At 43.0% G+C, this 20,187-nt stretch overlaps 1 protein-coding gene across 2 annotated transcripts in view; it reads left to right on the forward strand.

The window, feature by feature from the left end:
• Window positions 1-17,571: 17,571 nt before the first annotated feature.
• NR4A3 (nuclear receptor subfamily 4 group A member 3) overlaps window positions 17,572-20,187 on the forward strand; it is a 67,397-nt gene continuing 64,781 nt past the window's right edge. For both annotated transcript variants that reach the window (XM_081343496.1, XM_081343497.1), the window contains exons 1-2: window positions 17,572-17,605; window positions 19,176-19,337. In XM_081343496.1, coding sequence (XP_081199622.1) covers window positions 17,590-17,605; window positions 19,176-19,337 — 178 coding nt within the window. In that variant the 5' untranslated portion in view covers window positions 17,572-17,589. The remainder of the gene's footprint in view (window positions 17,606-19,175; window positions 19,338-20,187) is intronic.

A 20,187-nucleotide genomic window follows, 5' to 3' on the forward strand; every position in this document is an offset into this window, starting at 1 on the left:
TGTTTTGTGTTATATTGTCTGAGTAAAAATATAGTTATAATACAACTCAAGTTAGTTTGCCTTTTACTGTTTGCTTCTTAAAGGTCCCAGTACACTTTCCTTTGTGCATTGCAAGCCTTGTATAAGGCATTCTGCACATTCTAATTTTGTTTCGTATTAACAGTCTGCTTCATTGATATTGCAATGAACTAATGGCGATGCATGAATTGAAGAGAAACAGCTAGAAAAAAATAACAAACTATTGTGATTTGCAAATTGAAGCTGAGCTACTATGGATGAAGAAATCAATGGAAATCAATACCCAAAGGGCTTCCTAGATACATGGAAATTTTTGAATGTTATTAGACTTGAACATCCTAACTTTGCAAAAAACCATCCTACTTGGAATTGCCTATATACTCAGATGCTACCTTAACAGCTCTTAGGTCCTTGGTTAGGACTTGAAGTATTACATTTTTACCAGTCCCAAACTTTGAATTGAACTGAAGATTAATCAAAATAACAACAATATTTTTGTTGGCCATAGTATGTTTACTAGCCTAAGTTCTTTTTGAATTCAGTTCTCCTAACATTCTCTCTCCAAATCTGGAGTAGTTTATATAATTTTGCTGGATAATTCTTTATTCTTTCTTCCCCTATATTTACCCTTCTACTTCAGCTGATGTTTTAGATCTCTACTTTTAAAATCTAATTTCGTGTATTAATTAAAGGCAACAGCTGAAAACTAAGAGATTTTGAATTCTAGTTACCCTGCCTTTGGCACAAAGCCAGCAGAGTGTCAGAATCCATTTATATTTCATTTCTAACTATCTCCTCTGAGCTAAACCCAAATCTCATCTCCCCCTGGATTCTGCCATTCCCAAGGGGGAGAGGGAACAGGCATGGAGTTTTATGGCTTTCACTTCCTCCCTTAAATGTAACCTTTGTTTATTCTGCCTGCTTGCTATCCATCACAATATAATCAATTGCTTTCTCACTAGGCATTCCCTCTCATCATATGGACAACTAAAAAAGAGGGTGGAAAAGGGATGAATGCAACTCTCCAGAATCTGGTTTGTTTCTCCAAATGAAGTATGAGGGAGGTGGAAATGATCCTGCTGCAAAACGACTGTTATCTCTCCTCTCCCACGATGGGCTTATCACCTGGAGCTTGGCTGATCCAGAACTGACTGAATGAACTGTGGGGTTGGATTTGCTTGGGGACACTTTAAAAACATCTATCTGTGAGGGGATTCCTCAGATCCTGTCTATTATGCCTGCTATCTCCTATTTCTTAGTAAAATTTGCTGCTTGGAAAATCTTGTCTCCAAGAGTCCTTCTTTCTTAAGATGTGGGTTGAAGTGGGTTCTGACACTGAGTGACTTTAGACTAGTTACTATGTCTCAGCACCAGGAAAAAGGCAATGATAAACTACTTCTGAAATGTTCCCAAGAAAACTGCATGGATTTATCTAAAATTATTATTGATTAAAGATACTGTTGAAAGAAAAATCTTCATCAGGATCCAGTCCAAGTTGGGAATAAATAAAATGGAGACTGCTTTAGAAAGAAGGTTGTAGATTATTGAAGAGCAGAGCCAGACAGAAATGTGGCTCTGGGAAAGCTGACCACATGTAGGAGTGGTGGGTTTTAATACCTTCTTGGGCTTTTGTGTTTGGAATTGTTTACTGTTCCTGTGGCATGAACTTTGACCTGAGCTTTTGAGTGTGTCATTTTGGTATTTTGATGATGGTGGCTTAATCCTATTATGTCCTAAAGGTCATGTCTTTAAATTTGGATGGGGGATGTAAATTTTAGGGGTCTTTGGCTTTCTAATCTCATGGGTTCCAAGCTTCCTAGCCTTAGTTTTCCTGAAAAGATTACCAAATCTGCATTTCTGCAGACCTGGCTTGCTTAGTTTCTGCTTGAGGCTATTAAGAAAAACTGGACATGCTTTTCTGCCTTTAAGATCCTTTGGGGAAATATAATTCTGCCTTTTTAATATTCCCTGCTCTGGGGTGGGGGCTGACTTCCCACAATATATACGTTCTAAACTTTTTATGAGCTACATAAGTTTCTGACGTTTTCCATTTTAAAAAATTTCCTCATTGTTGTCAAGCATCTTTGCCCACTAGCTTTTCTACCATAAGACCCATTGTTCTATATATATATTTAAAAAAACTTTCTTGAAATACAAAACACTCAATTAGTCCCACATTATTATAATTAAATAAAGAAAACCATTTTTCTAATTAAGAAATCTGGTAATACAAAATAATTTTCCCCATAGTTCCATTCTCCCAGTTATCCCAAAGATACTTTTTCATGAGACAACTGGACTTTCTTGTTTTTCTTTGAAGACATTTCACTCCTCTTCCCAGAAGCTTCTTCAGCTGTGACTGGATAGTGGAGAATGGAAGGATTTTGATACTCATTGTACACAATGGTCATTTGCATTCTTTTAGAGAGTCATTGAGGCCACCTGGAGGTTTATCTGAGTAGTGCAAATGGGTGTGGAGCCTTCTTGGAACTGTTGAAAGGACTATGTTGTACACTGGAAATAAATGATGTCATATCCCTTCCCCTTTGTTGAGAAAGGGCTGTTCAGTTTTGACATAGCTGGCCTCTTTGATCCCTCTTTCAAACCATGAAATATCAAAGTGAAACATCTTCAGATAAAAACAAGAAAGTCCAGTTGCCTTGTGAAAAAGCATCTTTGAAACCACAATGACCTGGATGACTGAGAATCTCCATAGACATTCTCCCACTTAGTTTTCCAGATAATTTAGAATTATTAAAACTAATGTCTCCTTGTTCCTCTTGTAAATTATGACATTGTCAGTAAGGTGTTCAGGTTTTCCTGAATAAACCATGCTTGGTAAAGTTTGCTTTCCATCAGATTTGTATGTAATTACAAGTCTGCAATCCCTAAGAAATGGAGAATACATGCTCTTGAAAGCAAAATTTCTGCAAAAGGAATGATAATGAGGGAATCAATCTAAAGTCCAAAGAAATATAAAGCTATGACACTTTAAACCCCAACCCCCAGTCCATGGACCATTACCTGGCCGTGGCATGCCAGCAACTGGTCCACACAAACAAGCAAAGCCCCATCCGCAGGATGCAGGCAGCACACAAAACCATGCACCCTCTGGTCCTCAGAAAAATCTCTCCACAGAACCGGTCCCTGGTGCCCAAAAGGTTGGGGACCTCTGCTTTAAACCACTGTGAAATATAATGGTAAAGGTATATAAAGACATTTGCCTCAGGTTCCAAGATATGTTGGTTAAGTGAAGTGATCTGCCTGTCTATAAAGTAATCATGGCAAACATGGGTTTACAACCTTCTCTGTCTTTTTTATTTGTGGGATTCCCCCATGACTGTACCACTAAATTTCAATGGTGGGATATGTAATGTATTGGCCTTAATTGCTGTACTCAATTGAATGATTGTTTAACAGCTGTATTGTTTGAAACCGAGACTGCTGGTCCCCATGACTGTTCACTGTGTTTTGGGCTGGAATTGTTACTTTAAATACAGTGCTTTTTTTGTAAAATGGTTAGAGGTCACACCAGTCCCAACTATGACTACTGCCATGACCATCCAGGAACTGCACAGGATCTTTACAATGCACGAATGTGCTGGTCTCAGACAATGGGGCTCAACTTACCGCTGCAGAATTTCAGTCCTTTCTCAGGGCTAACTTAATAAGGCACGCCACTTCGGTCTCCTTTCACCCGGCCATGAATGGCCAAGTGGAATGCATGGTCCGAACGACCAAAGAATCCTTAAAGAGATCATCACAGGGGACTAGCACCACAGGCTGGCAGACTTCTTACTCTGCCAACACACAACTCCCTGCACCTCAATGGGCAGACGCCCAGCAGAATGAGATGAGGCCGGTGCTTGATTACTAAGCTGGATCAGCTACACCCTGACCGAGTTGCCTCGGACACAGCACAGCCAAAACCACTGCAAAATTTGCAAGTTGGTGACCGGGTTTGGGCCCAAAATTACAGTCATGGGACATTGTGGGTGGTAGCTGTGGTTGCTAAGGTGTTAGGGCCACTTTCGTACAAAGTGGTCCTGGAAGATGGTCAAGTAATTTGACGGCACATTAACCAACTGCGTCGGAGGCTAGCGAACCAATCGCTGGCTCAAGATTCTCAAGCAGGCCAACCACAGGGGCAGAGCAACAGCGGCCTGACAGCAGTGTCTGCATACTCCAACCGAACTCTCAGCCGAGGAAACAGGGGGTTGGCTGAAGATGAATTTTCTCCAGACACACTGACTGCACCCACTGAGCAGAACCGGCAAGTGGCTCCGATTCCAGCCTGGTGGACTCTGTTCCCCAAATGGACTTTTGTTTGGGCCTACCGGATCAGGCCAGCCAAAGGGGCACGAGTCGGCCCAAAGCAATCAAGTCTCAAGGTCCTGGTCTACCCAGCCTGGCTGGCAAGCAGGTAAACTGGGAGTCTCCAGCAACCCCAAGAGGTTCGCAATGGTTGCGAAGGCCACCTAAGGCCACCTAAGGATTTACAGGACTATGTCAAGTAGTTGAGATTATGAACTATCTAGGGAGAAGGGGTGTAATGTATTGGCCTTAATTGCTGCAATCAGTTGTGTAATGTGTTGACCTTAATTGCTGTACTCAGTTGAATGATTGCTTAACATCTGTATTGTCTGAAACCCAGACTGCTGGTCTCCAGGACTATTAATGTGTTTTGGACAGGAATTGTTACTTTAAATCTATTGGTTGCCACCTAGCAGCTTTTAAGTCTGCTTCTGTTCTTACTGAATAAACGTGTAGCTGTTTCACCGCTCTGCCTCGTCAATGCCTAACCGAACCAAGACTTAACATAATAATTTTGATTTATAAAATGTATAACTGTACTATGTTCTAAAATATAGGTAATTTTTGTCCCCAAAATTGGGTCTTAGCTTGGTATCAAAGCCAACTGATCGCCAAACACAAGATGTGGAACAAAAAGACTTTTATTTTGGTACCAAGATGTAAATAGCCCTGGCTTTGAAAGCTACCAAGGCCCCAATTACAGTTTTACAGCAGTTTTTATAATCAAAGGTGATTCACATACACCCCTTTGCCCTCCCAACACACCCCTTTGTCCTCCCCCTAATAATACATGCATAGCATATAATATTGATTGGTTATCTGGATTGAAGCCCCCTAAAGCTTTCTCGCTTGCTATGCAAAATAGCTAAATGTCACACCACCTATTGCCCACCTCGGGTCATGGGTATCTTGCAAAGCTTCTAGTTTCCTGTGCCAACTATGTGGTTTGGGGTTTTCTTGTAAGTGAGCTATTCATATACCCAACATCCTGGCTAAGTGGTTTCTGACAGGTGAACCTGTGAATCTGTCTTGCTTCATTGCTCCTGAAGCCCCCTCTCTCAGCCCCCAATCCCCTCACCCCCCCCACTCCCCTCAGCCCCCTGCAGAGCCCCCCTCACTCACAATTCTTCTTCCTCACTTTCATGTCCATCACACCCACACCTGGTCCTATCTCCACATGACCCTTCTTCTGATCCCCAGAGCCTCATCTACACATATTGTCAGGACCCACGCCAATCCACATCTTAGGAAAGAAGAACTCTTGGAGACAGGATTGTCCAAACAGGAACTTTTACTAAAACACGATCGACGGTGGATAATCTAGACAGAATCTGGAAACTGTGTTGCAGATTGATACTTTTAAAGTGTCCCTGAGTAAAAACCCCTCCCCTCAGTCCATTTGGTCAGTCCCGGATCAATTAAGTTTCATGTGTCAAAACCCTCCATGGGAAGAGGACTTCCATGCATTTACAACATTTGCTTCCTCCCCTTCTAATTCCAATCGGAGATACAAACCAGAATCTCTCCCCCCCGCCCCCTCTTTCTTTGTTCTTCTCAGTTCAAAGGTTCTTTCCCTGGTCTTTGATAATGGCCTCCAAGCAGGCTGAATAAACAACCTTGCATCTAATGGATAGGGATGGCCAATTAACATCTCTCCTCCTCCTTGGGAATGGCAGAATCCAGTAAGGTTGAGGTTTAGGGTTGCACAGATAGGGGTTTAGGAATGGAATACAAATGGATTCTGACACATATATTCTTTCATATGACCCTTCATAGTCTTTGACTTATGATTGTTAAGAAGTTACAACAGATCCCCAAAAGCTATGTATGACCCTGTTTTTAAGTTATAGTTACTGAAGCACCCCTATAGTCAATCCATGGGACCGCACAGGCCTCTTGAGAGCTCTGAACTTCCAATTGCAGAACACAAGGAAGCCATTCCACCCCCTTAGCATCCCTGGGACATGCAACTGGGTCCTGGTGGCAGCCACCATTTTCTGTGTGGACTTTACCTCTGGGCCATGCAGCTGTGCAATAGAAGCAATCACCATTTTCAGAACAGCTCCAATTCCTTGCAGCCATGCTGAAATGGCAGTTGCTTCTAGGTTGCAGCCAAGCAGCCCAGGTATTGTGGAAAGCTTATGGCTGCACTGAAGTATCAGCAGCTTCTGGGGCACATCCTCATGGCCCAGGTGGTCCATTCTGCTTCTCTAATGTGGTGTGTGCAGCATTAGAGAAAGCAGCTACCATTTCAGAGCAGCCCCGACTGCATAATTTTGTAGATCCTCAAAAAGTAAGTACATGATGGGTGACAGGTAGAGTGGAGCATTTTGGTCCCAGCAGATTCATGATGGGATGGGGAAAAAGGACTGTAGGGACTCTCAGGGGTGGGTAGTATACCACAAAGTGTATCAAGGAATGGGGGATGTCTTAGTGCTAGGACTTTCTGGGTCTCTCCCACCAGAGACATCTTCTGCTTCACTTAACAGCCACATCAGGGAAAGGAGGTCAGGGTTTTTAAGTGAGAATCTTGCCTAATGATCATTATGACATCTGACCATAATGAGTAGGTTCTCTTATAGTCTTAGGTTGACAATTACTTATAGTGTAAATATATTATTCAAAAAAATCATCCCATTAAAGCAGGGCTTTTCAACCAGTGGTACAGGTACCACCTGTGGTACATTGGCACCTGGCAGGTGGTACACGACCATCCTAGAAAAGTGGTAGTGGGGGAGAGGAATGAGTTGAACCAGTGGCAGCACCACACAAGCCTGAGCGAGAGATGGCTGGAGCTGCAGGGCTGTCAGGGCTCAGTGGAAGTGCCAGGATCAGTGCTAGGCTCCAGCTGGAGCTCGGCGCTGATCCTGGTGCTTCTGAGCCCAGAAGAAGCACTGATCAGCTGGAATGTTGCAGCATCTCCAGGGTCTTGTGATTTACATTCAGATGCTTGGCAACTGATTCATATTTATGATGGTCACAGTGTCCCAGGGTCATGTGAAGTGACCAAAACCTGCTGCAACCACCAGCAGATGAGGGGGAATAAAAAAAACCCACCCCACCCCCGCTGCCAATCCTTAACAGAAATGCTCACAACAATGAAAACCTCGGACAGGAGGAAGAGTGCCACCAGGCAGCCAGGCAGGTGTCTTGCTCAGCTGTGGCTTGTGGGGCACTTTTTTCTGTGCCATTGTAACTTTGAACAGTCACTAAGTGAACTGTTGTAAGTTGAGGACTACCTGTACGTCATCACTTTTTTCCTTTTTTTTTTGGTCATCCAAGTTTTTGACACCTTGCTAAGTGACTGTTGGTACTCGGATGTTGCCATATCCTAAAAGTGGTACAAAGGGTGAAAAGGTTGAAAAGTCCTGCATTAAAGAACAGAAAACCCTTGCCACTAAATTTTTTGCTACTTTGCATCCTTGTCCACACATCAGTTTCTCTCTTGCAATTTAAACAGTCCATAATCATTAAATTGTTGATCTCTCTAAATTAAAATGAGAATAAGAAGAAAAATTGAATAAGCTTTAAAGAATTTAACCATGACCTACCACAGTTTTATGAAATTTTATCAATCGTATGAAATTTTATCAATCGTATCTCAATGATTCAGAAAAGTTCCTTGCCATATTAGCTTTGAACAATGTGAGAAAGGTACATGACTCTGTCTCTTGAATGTCTTATAGTATATTAAAACAAAAGACCCAGCTTCTTAGCCCAGAGGTTTCCAAAATTTCTGCTCACAGTGCCCTTAATGTCATAAACATACGTATGATGTTATAAATCAATGATGAAAAACCCAGCTTCACAAATGAACACTGTAAAAATTTAAAATATTCTGTGACATCTCTGTGAGCTACCTAAGCAACTGGAGTTGTCAACCACAAATCTAGCTTAATCTTTTCTTCCATTAGTAATTCAACATGCTCATTGCTTAGACGTGAATTTGCAATTTCATCAAATGATATAAATACCTGTTCAACTCCTCTGAATAAATGGACACAACAATGTAGTTTTTGACACCTATGTGAAAATATTTGTCATTGTCCTGGCAGTCTCCCATCAAAGGACTAACCAGGTCCAATCCAATCTTAGTTGTCCCTACTGATGAACCCTTTCCTGTCATAAGCACAATCCCAAAAAATGGTGCTGTCCTTATTGACAAAAAGAGACCACATTGTAGATAGGCATTGATATATTTTTTCAGTTTCGTTTTGCTTTCTCTGACCAAACATGTAAGAAAATATATTTCTGAATCAATCAAAGAAAAGAAAAGAAAAGACTAGGGGAGAGATGATAGCAGTATTCCAGTATCTGAGGGGCTGCCACAAGGCAGAGGAGGCCAGGTTCTTCACCAAAGCACCAGAGGGAAGGACGCGAAACAATGGTTGAAAACTGATCAAAGAAAAAAGCAACCTGGAACTAAGGAGAAACTTCCTGACAGTGACAATTAACCAGTGGAATAGCTTACCCCCAGAAATTGTGGGTGCTCTATTACTAGAGATTTTTAAGAAAAGGCTAGACAGTCACTTGTCTGAGATGGTATAGATTCTCCTGCTTGAGCAGGGGGCTGGACTAGAAGACCTCCAAGGTCCCTTCCAGGTCTATTTTATTCTAACACTCACTGGAAAGCAGTTAAATTTTGACAGCAGTTAGTCTATTGTCAAAATTCCTTCTAGTTTATATAAGCATTTTGTATAGCTGGACAAAAAGAGACTGACATTCAGCTAAAGTTTGGGCTTATTTCATAGATTCAGAGCTATTGTGAAGGAATACTAAATCTGTCTTCAAAGTAGTTGAACAACAATATGGCAGTATGGTTTCTTTCAATCACAGGTTTAGCAGGATTTCAGTGCTTACACCAAAACCACTGAATAACACCTCACTGAGCCAACTCAATCTCTCTCAGTTCATCATGCAGGCCCACTCCCCTGCCACCATCAATGGTCAGCAGCTGTTTGAAATGGGGTGGACATGTTTGAGATGGTTTCGGGTCCCTGGACAGTAACTTCTGAGTTTACAGGATATCTGTAGCCTAACATCAAGGACAATTTCAAACCACAGTTTTCAATGTACAAACAGTTCCAGTATTGAGTAGTGGGCTTCAGTAGGCAAGGAGCAGACCAGCATAGTTACAACATTATTTATTGACTCAAACTAGACCTGGAGAACTGCAGGCAATTGGCTGTAATTTATACTCTGAGCCCACAGGGCCTTAATCAATCACAATACTTGAAAAACCCGCCCAAATATGAATGTTCAAAGTTTCCCTCCAAAACAGTTGAAAAAGAGTCATGATGGCCGTTTAGGTCGCCCATGAGTGCCGGCGGCTCTACGGCACTTCATACCTCCATTTCCTTGGAGGCAGCAATGGGCGATGTAGGCAAACCCGGAGGAAAACAGATCTCTTGTGTGTCTGATAAAACCTTGGGATCCTCACCCGGGACTGGCCCAGCCTGCCGACACCTAACTGATTAATGTAGCATCAGACCATATGATCACTTTCCAGAATAACCTTGTTTGACAAGGGCCCCTTTATCTAAGTTACCCTAGCTGCCACCCAAGCTCCCCCACTTCCATAGTTCCTGGCCCAGACCAATTCACCCAGCTATAAGTTCCTGGGGGGCTTTGGTTGAGCCATCTCTGCTGCTACTCTGTCTGGGTGAAGTCAGTCGAGCTTCATGGTGAGCCGGTGGCCTCACCTCAGCTCCACTGGGCTGTTGCTGTACTGGGAGTTGTGTGTTGACACAGAAGGAAGTTCTCCAGGTGGTGGTTCCAGTCCCCAGTCCGCTTGAGCACCTCCTTTGTGGTCCTGGCCATTCTTTCAGCCTGACCATTGGTTGTGGGGTGGAATGGAGGGATGTTACATGCCGAATCATGTTGGCATTGAGGAAAGATTGAAACTCTCCTGCCATGAATTTGCCCCATTGTCAGACACAATTACATCTGGCAGACCATGTGTGAAGAACAGCCAGAGCAACTCTTGGATGACCATGGTTGTTGTCATCAATAAGACTGGTGCCACTTCCAACCACTTGGAATAACTGTCTACTACAATTAGAAACACCTGCCCTTGGAAGGGGCCCACAAAGTCAACGTGCACGTGAGACGATGGGGCATCCATGGTCTCCCAGCAGTGCACTGGTGCTTGTGGCATATCCAGTCAGGTTTCTTGGCAGGCCTGGAAACTCCTTACTTGATTCTCAATGTCCTTGTCCAGGCCTGGCCACCACAAGTAGCTCCTGGCTCAAGCCTTCATTCAAACAATTCCTGGGTTTCCCTCATGTAAGGAATCCAACATCCTGAGGTGAAGACTGGGTGGAATGATGCTGCTGCTGCCCCATAGCACACATTCCTTGTGGGCCAACAGTTCATTTTTCTGATAAGCGTAGTGATGGAACTCAGGGCCTGGGTCTGGGTCTCTGGCCATCCCCTTAACACCCAGTTGAGAACACAGTTAAGTGTTCTGTCTGTGGTGGTTTCAGCTGCAATGTCCCCTGCATGTAGGGGTGCTTCAGGCAGGTTCTGGATTGCCAGGCTATAACAAGCTGGGGCTGAGTCCAGATCAGTCTGCGGTAGAGGCAGTTGGCTGAGAGCATCGGTGTGGCCCATTTCCTTACCCGGCTTGTGGACTAGCTGGCATGAGTATGCAGCCATGAAAATGGACTATCATAGCATTTGCAGTGACAGGATTTGCAGTGTCTGTTTGTCTGCTATGAAGAGACCAAGAAGAGGTTTGTGGTCTGTAAAAATGGTGAAAGTTTGTCCATATAAGAAGTCGTGGAACTTCTTAATGCCAGCCACTATGGCAAGGACTTCCTTGTCTATCTGGGGATAGTTTCTTTCAGCTGATGATAACATTCTAGAATAGTATGCAATGGGGGCCTCTCTGCAACCTGGCATCCTGTGACTTAGTACTGCCCCAAGGCCATATGGCGAAGCGTCACAGGCTAGTGTTAGTGGTAGGTTTTCATTGAAATGAACTAGGACGGAGTCCGAGGATAACAATGATTTTACCGCCTTGATTGCTTTGTCTTGGCTGTGCAACCCAGACCCAGGGCATTTTTTTCTCCAGTAGGCAGTGTAGGCGTTCTGCCAAGGCAGCCTTATGTGGCAAGAAGGAGTGTTAAAAATTGAGCAAGCCCAGGAATGCTTGTAGCTCCCCCTTGAATTTTGGTGTGGGGGCTTGCTGAATTGCCTTTAGCTTTGCATCAGATGGGTGGTTTCCAGCAGCATCAATGCAAAAACCCAGGAATTCTGTGGATTCCACACTGATCTGGCACTTTTCCTTCTTGAGTTTTAGACCTGCCTCACAGAAATGTTGGAGTACTGCACAGAGATGTTCCGCCAGGACTGCCACTGATTCCCCCGCAATCAGGATATCATCAAAATATGGACAGACGCCAGGAATGTTCTTCAGTGTTCATTCCATAATACTTTGGAACAACCCTGGTGCTACACTTACCCCAAACTGCAAGCAGCACACTCAGAATGCACCTCTGTGTGATGATTGTTTGTGCTTATGCAGTAGCAACATCTGCCAGTAAGCCTGGTTGAGGTCTAACTTAGTGAAGATTCGGCCTCCCTGGAGTGAAGTGAGGATGCGGCTCACTACTGGTACAGGGAAAGCATGCTGCTGTAGTGCCTTGTTTATGGTGCACTTGTAGTCTGCGCAGATGTGGATATCCCCGTTAGGCTTAATTGGGGTCACTATTGGAGTCTCCCACTGGCTACAGTCCACCAGTTGGAGCACTCCCTGCTGTACCAGCTTGTCTAGTTCTGCATCAATTTTAGGCTTCAATGCAAAAGGAACCCTGCACAGTTTTAATTGGATTGGAGTTACTGCTGGATCGAGGTTGAGTAAAATGGGTGCCCCTTTGTATTGTCCCAACTCTGTGCTGAATACATCAGCATATTGTTGGCATACTGCTGTTAGATCAACTATTTGTGTTCAATGGATGCCCGTCACCCTGATGCCCAGGGCCTCAAACCAGTCCAGTCCTATGAGGCTAGTGCACAGTCCTTCTATGACCACTATGCTGAGGGGATCCTCAAACTCTCTGAAATGTATACTAATGGTAGCTTTCCCCCTTACTGGAACACGGCAATTCTGGAAGTCCATTAGCACTAAGCTTGATGATTTGAGCAGGACCCACCATCAGCTACATTTGCAAATGTGGTCAAAAGTCCTGGAGGAGATAATGGACAGGGCTGAACCAGTATCTAGCTCCATGGAGCATGGGACTCCTTGCAGTTTTAGTTGGAATCTTATCTTTTCTTTGATGGAACGTTGGGCCCCTGTGCATTGGATGCTACACCTTCCTGAGCAGTATTCAACTCTTTTCTGTCCTGGGAGCCACTTCCCCTTGTGCTGCTGTGTCGCAGGTTTCGTTTTCCACTGATGACCTCTGCAAACTGTGGCAAGGTGTCCTTGCTTTCCACAGGCATGGCATACTGCTGTGTGGAATCTGCACTCTGCTCTTTCATGCTGTCCCCCACAGCTTGCACAGCTCCGTGGGGAAGTTGCTTGCTCTGTGGAGCATAGCTGTCTGGGTAGCTCTCTCTGCAAATGATTGATTTCTTCACTCTCACTGACCTCCCCCGAGCCTTCTGCGGTCTCTTGGTGGATCGCTGTGGGGCTGGTGTGTGTTTTAGGTGCTGGAGAGTCTTCATTGCCCCTCTGGCAGCCTCTTCCACCATGACTTCCTTCAATGCGTCTTAGAAAGTCAGTTTCTCCATGGCGAATAGGCGCTGCTAGAATTCTCTATTATGCAGGCCACAAACAAGCCTGTCTCTGAGACAGTCTTCCAGGTCAGGGAGCTCACATTGGCACAAAGCTTGGTGAAGGGCTGCCACAAACTCTGCTGCAGATTCCCCGGATCTCTGCTCATGGTGCTCGAATGCATGGTGCCAGGTGATTACTGAGAGTTTCGGCTCAAAATGTTCCTTTAATTTTTTCTTTACGTCTGCGTAGGCCACAGTCTCTACACTTGCCAGTGCTATCAGGTTTTCAGCGATATCAAACGTGGCTTGTCCACAGAAACATAGTAAGGTTGCCACCTTCAGGCCATTGTTTGTGATCTGGTTAGCCCGGAGATAGTTGTCTACTCAGGAGACATATGAGCTCCACTATTCTGGATAAGTAATATCAAACTTGTTGAGCCTTCCCAATTTAGCCATTTTGGGGAGACCCCTGTGGTGCTGGTTAATGCCTGTACTGCTACGGTTGCACTTTGGTATCCTGGTGACAGATCCCTCAGGTATATCTGTGCCTCCATTGTGTCTTACTGGCAGGCAGGGCGGGGAGCATGATCCCACCAGGGCTCTTTATCTGGTCTGACACCCAGTGATTTCAGTCTCTTGGTTAGCCACTATTGAGTAGTGGGCTTCAGCAGGCAAGGAGCAAACCAACATAGTTAAAACATTATTTATTGACTCAAACTAGAACAAACAGTTGGAGTCATCTAAACTTTAGTTTCATTTTAGCTTCACAAGCAGTTGGAGTTAAGTTTTACTTTAGCAGGGATTAACACAACTTTATATATATTCAGGTAGATCCAGGATCTACTTGAATATATTCCAAGTATTACTTTGGCATTACTTTATCATATGCTGCTACCCAGAGTAACTTCTGGTGAGATGGGAAGCTATATAAACTAGATAAATTAAAAAATAAAATTACTGTAGAATACTGCATATTCAAACAAAGTCTCATTGTGACTTCTTTTTACAAATGAGCTTTTGTCAGCATTGACATACGTTTTATGTACAAATAATTCCAGCATGGAAGAGAAATCAGTGTAAGTCTTTTTCTACGGTTTGTAGTTGCTTTCCGAGGAGAGACTAACCTGCTGCAAATATAGAGCTTAGTTGCCCCCTTTCGGGCGAGGAACAATAACAAATCTTCTGCTGCGGTCTGAAGTCCCCGCCCCACTGGGGATATCCCTTCTACCCGCCCTCAGCTTTTCTCCATTACGTCAGGCTCAGGCAGCAATCCCCGGTGCCTCCACTTTACCTCCTCCGTCATATGGGGGAATCCCGTCCAGATGTCTTTTTACACAATGAGTACTACTTGTAAAAATCAAGATTTGGCTTTTCCTTTCACTCAGGCAGCTAGAAAGGTTTGACATGAATGGACATATACCACTATAAATACCTTCCGCTCACGCTATAATTGGCTTATCCGGGCGTGTTGCTTTTACAAAATAGCTTCCATCCGGCGCGAAATATCAAGCAAAAAGCTACCACGCTCCCGCCAGCTCGCGTTTCGCAGCCCGCGCCTTGCGCTCGTCCATCACCTGTTTTGTTTTGTTTTTTAAAGTCCAACAGGACTAAATTTAGTAACATCATTTGCGTCAATCATGCGCTTTCCCTGCGTCAAGCCTTTTTTTTATCTCCGCCCAGCTTGTAATAATACCCTGGTCGTCCCGTGTTTGGATTGGTTAGAATATCACGATGGTCGACGTTCCACAGTGACGTCCTTCCTCTGATTGGTTCTGAAAGGAGGCTCCTCAGCGTAGAAGAAAATAAAAGCGTCCGAGGGGGGGGGAAAAGAACTCCGATCTGGCGGCATGTTGTCTATTGCAATGCATGGAAAGGCTTGTGCATGCTCCATGTTATTTTTAAAAGCCTCCATCAATCAGTAGTACAGTATAAATACACGAGTGAACATGGGTCTCGGCCTTAACTCAAGATAACTTTGGTAATAAGTCTCACTCATAAATTCAATGAGACTTACCCCCATGTAATTGTAAGTGATTGAAGTCTTTAAGTTTTCCCACATATAAATACGCGTCTCTTGCATTTCACAGTTCAGCTAGAATCGTCCTACAAAATTGAAGAATAGTTTATTGACATGGGTAAACTACATTGCCCTTCTGCCCTGTGAAAAACCACAGTAATCCAATATGGGACAAGCCTATAAAACAACCCTTCATGGGACAAGCCTAAAATCCATTTCTGGAATAACAGTTGTTTCTCTGCGCCATGGCAATGATTTGGCAATTCGAAATCCATAAATCTACGCAAATTGGAAAATGCTCTTTCGTCTAAAAGAATAAGCAAGACAAGCAACATCATGCCGTCCACTGCCTTTCAATAACATCAGACTTCCAATTGTAAAGTCGGCTACGCTCCAGCCAAGTGCGTTCTCTATAAATTTACTTCTATTTGAATGAAGGATGAGAATTCCACGTTTACTTTGTAAAACCTAAGGCAAGATAGGTAGACACTATCGTGGGTAGACACGATAGTTCTAGGATTCTGAACCTAATAAATGTGTAAGAAAGGTCACAGTGGTAAGCGTGTTGTCCAAACAGTAAGTTCGGTCGGTAGAATTCCTGCTGGCAGATTCCTTCCCGGAGGCCCGTTTATTAATCCTGGTTTGCAATAGTACCTTTGGCCAGCAAGAAGCTGCATTACAATATGAAATCGAAGTGAAGATTGCAAATTTCAAGTTGCACTTCATAACAAACAGCGTTCTTCTAAAGTTGAAAGGTCATCTTTTCTCTTTCTTTTGGCTTCCCGTCATACAACGGCACGGAGTGGTTGTTTTCCAAGTATGAGGTTTGTTATGGTGTTCCTAGGTTCTATTCGTTGTCCAAAATACAAGTATTAGGGTTGCGCTCGAGCGCGCGCGCACACACACACAAATACATACAATCAGTGAGGCGGGCGGGCAGGAGGCGGAGGTCAGCAATGTCAGGCTCCCATGGCGTCATTACTGACGCTCGCATTCCAGCCGCTGTATGAGAGGCCGCTAGGTTCTTCTGGCATAAATGACGTGCGGCAAGGAGAGAAAGGGAGAGCGGGCGCGCGTTCAGAAGCTTCCTTCCTTCTTCGCTCCCTCCCTCTAGCTCTCTCTTAGAATCTACGGGGACGACTTTGAGCCCTCCGGAGTTAGCTAGTGTATATAAACAAAGACACATTGCGCTGGCTTGGGCTCTCCTTAAAGTCCCAAAATCTTACTGCAGTAACTAGCAAGAGACGCGGCTATTCTCTACTACTCTTAACCCCCTTCACTCTTTTTTCATTTCTCTTTCCTTCCCTTCAATGCCTCAGGAAAATTCATTCTCCAGGGCTGGAGCTTACTTGAAGCCTTGCGCTTTTTTCCCCAGCAACGTCTGGAGACAGCGCTCGCTTGCTGTCATTTTGAGGGAATAAAGCGTTTGGCAAACTACATGTAAAGACGGAACCGCCACAGAAACCGAGTAGGTATACTATGAATGCGATGCTGGAGGGGAGGGGCGATACTTGAATAAAGTTTAGATACTTTCAATCAAGGCAAATCTGGGCGTAGAACCAGAGCCTCTGCCTTTGCAGCAGTGCTTGGTAAAAGAGTAGGCAGGAGCGAGTCAGAACTGAGCCCAGAAGTTGGAGCAACAGTCTTGAGTGTAAGATTTCGGTAAGCTTCGGCGGAGTGGGGGAGGAGTGCTCTTTCGCCCGCACTGGGCCGGCATCGCTTTTCTTCTCCGCGGATTGCAGTTGTCATGGTAATGATGCTAGCGGGCTTCCCCACGCCGCAGTGATGAATGGCAGCAATTTCTCCTGGTCCGGAGATCAGCGTCCTTTCAGAGAAATTTGTGCTTTTGGCTCTTTGCTGCGAGTTTTTGTGACGACAGGGTGATTTCGGCGAAAGGGTGAGACAGGTTTTGGGAGAGAGACTGACAAAAGACAATAGGGCAATCTGGAGTAGAAAGCAATGCTTGTTAAAGGAATTGGCCGCGGAAGTTGCTGAGTGTTTTTGCTCGTGGAAGAGGACGAACCAAGTCAACGGGTTTGCTCCTGCTAGCGCACCAGGAGTTTGCACGGGTAAAAGGTTAAGAGGAGCCATGAAGGCGCCGCCGAGATTATTCCAAACTTTTCTGATAATATCAAGCGGTGAAAGCCGCTGAATTTCAACCCCTTTGTTGATTACTGGGCTAGAAGATGACATTTGAGTAAAATCGGAAGCATATGGCGAGGTTCCCCTATGTTGATCCTCAGTGCCTCTTTCTAGCAGGCTGAGTCCTAGAAGCTGAGCAAAATATCTGGAGATGCAGAGAATATCTGCTTCATTCTTAAATACAGTTGAAAAAAGGAAGTTACCCTTACTATTTGGAAGATTATTTGAACCCCAGTATTGCTTCTTCTACAGGTGTATAGCTAGAAAGATGTGCTGTTCTAAGGGGAAATCATTTGAGAGGAAAGAGGAAACAATCTCAGGACACCTATTTTGATACCATTTTTGAAACTTGAAAGTTATTTTGAAATGTATTCATGGCCATTACCAAAAGTAAGTGTCTGCCCAGTCATGATTTAAAGTTTTGTACCTCTCCTTAAAATTATGCTGTGAAACTGCAGGAGAATTGTAACTATTGTTTTTAGCAATATATTGACAGAATACGGTGAATTGCAGAGCTTCTAATTACATTATCCATGGTCTTAATACCACTTTTAAAAAGGAGAGTAGTTTGGTAATTTTCTTTCTATATGATGTTTCCTACACTCCATACTTTTAAAACCCTTAACTAATCTGGTAGTATGATAAACTGACAGAAAACACATTGGATTAATTGGTTCCAAAGATTATAATTTTTTTCTAATGGAATTATAAAAATAGGGGAAAAACCTAGTTTGAAAGTGCAAAGTGATTCATATGTGTAAGGAGACTATCAGATATAGTCACCTGTTCTTGCTCTTCACTATCAGAGCATAAGATCTTAATGATTAATGCAAGGAAGTAATGAGAGATTCTCCAAATGATCCATTTTTCTTTCCATTTCCCCTGGTGTAGTGAAAATTGGGCACAAAAATGTGAAGATCCAGTTTTCAGATACAAAAAGGTGCTGTCCACTACAAAGCTACTGAAGCAATTCTTCTCTTCTCTTACTATTGTGAGAAAAACTATAGGCAAATTAAGTTAAGCAGTCTGCCCTGTCTACTGTTGAGCTGACTTTATTAGTTGCTTAACTCAATAGGATTTAGGACCAAACTATATGTCAAGACAAATTGAGGTACAAACATCAGCATTAATCTGAGCAGCTCACAGTGTATTTGGAACTGAGTGCCTTTCCCAGGTTTTTGGTCCTGGAAGTCAGCTTCATTGTATAGAATAAGACACTTTTATTTATGGGGGAGGAAAAGAGAAAGAGATGTGTGAATTCTTCAAGCAGTGACTAGAGGATATTTGCCTTATGGTCTAATGATACTTGTTTTGGCTACTTCAAATTAATCCCAGGATTTAATGTAGGGACAGTTATCAAATTTATAGGGACACACATTAGAACAGGGGTCTCCAACCCCTGGTCCATGGACAGTACCAGGACACGGTATACCAGAAATTGGGCCGTGCAAACAAGCAAAGCCCCATTCACACAATCAGGTAGCATATGAAACCATGCCCCCTGCAATCCATGGAAAAACCTGTCTCCATGGAACCAGCCCCTGGTGCTCAAAAGGTTGGGGGCCACTGCATTAGAAGATTCTGCTTCTAAATGTACATTTGAATGTGGTCTTTCATCCGATTCAGAGATTAAAGGAAAGTTAAATTTCTTCAGCTGTTGTTTTCATTGTCTATTTGTTTAGGACTTGGGAATTGAAACTGTTCAGGAGCTTTGGAGATTATGTGTAAATGACTGCTAAGGAGTAGGAACCAACTCTCTGTCTGTCTGTCTGTCTGTCTGTCTGTCTGTCTGTCTGTCTGTCTCTGTCTCTCTCTGTCTCTCTGTCTCTCTCTTTGTCTCTTTCCGTCTGTCTCTCTACCTGTCTGTCTGTCTCTCTCTGTCTCTGTCTCTGTCTCTCTCTCTCTCTCTCTCTCTCTCTCTTTGTCTCTCTCTGTCTGTCTCTCTCTCTGTCTCTCCCAGAACCCAGGTCAGAAAAACCCTCTCTTGTGAGCCGTGGCTCCAGACACAACACTATTGAGGAGGGTTCACCACCAGCACCTTCACTTGCTCCAGTAGCAGCAACAGCCTCAGCCACCATCCTGTCAGTTACACCCATCATTCAACAAGCAAGCCACTCTCCAGGTAAAAAGCATTGTTTGCATTTACCCCTAGTCAGGCAGCTGTTTTTTTCCTTCCCACTAATGATGTCTTTCAAAGTTGAATTCATAAATGAACTAATTGTTTTGGAAAGGCAATTTTTAAAAGCATTATTTTCTCTGAAACATTTTCTGTGATATTCAGAAATACATGTTACAATTTTGGAGAAGAGATTATCTTCCTTTAGGTCAAAAAGGAATTTTTTGTTGAGAACAATTTTTCAAACAATGTCAGATTATAATATTTAAGTTTTTGTTAAAACCATACTGTTACCTAATTAATATTAGAAAGTTATAAACTTCCTATAAAAATACAGTTTTAAATATCAAACATTATTTTTCATGCAGTTTTTGAATAGACATATTTGAAATAATTGAATGCTTTTTTGTAATTGCCATTAATTAAAATATGGTAATAAGTAGTTTTTATATGAATGTTTTTGTTTCATGTTTTAATTATTTTGTTAAAAATAGAGATTAGTATGCAAGCATATTTGTTTTTCAAAATAAATGGATTAGTCTAAAACAATTTGCCTAAAATGTCCTGTCATATTTCATAAATATACAATATATATTTTCCCCTTTTCTTCACAAGTTCCATATAAACCCATAACAGCTAAAACTGAACAACTGCCTTTGGATTTTTAGAATAGATGTTTAATTCTCCTTTATCTCAAAATTCTTAATTCTATTTCTTTAAGAAATAAAGAAAAAGTACATTAAAATCATATTTTATTTTGAGGGATCTAATTCCTGCTGGTATGTTGTTCTGATTAAATTTTGTTTACTGTAATAGAAAATCTTTAATAAAAATATTTTTAAAATACTTGCACATA

The sequence above is a fragment of the Vipera berus genome (genome assembly GCF_964194415.1).
Source record: "Vipera berus genome assembly, chromosome: Z".
In the NCBI taxonomy this organism is placed as follows: domain Eukaryota; kingdom Metazoa; phylum Chordata; class Lepidosauria; order Squamata; family Viperidae; genus Vipera; species Vipera berus.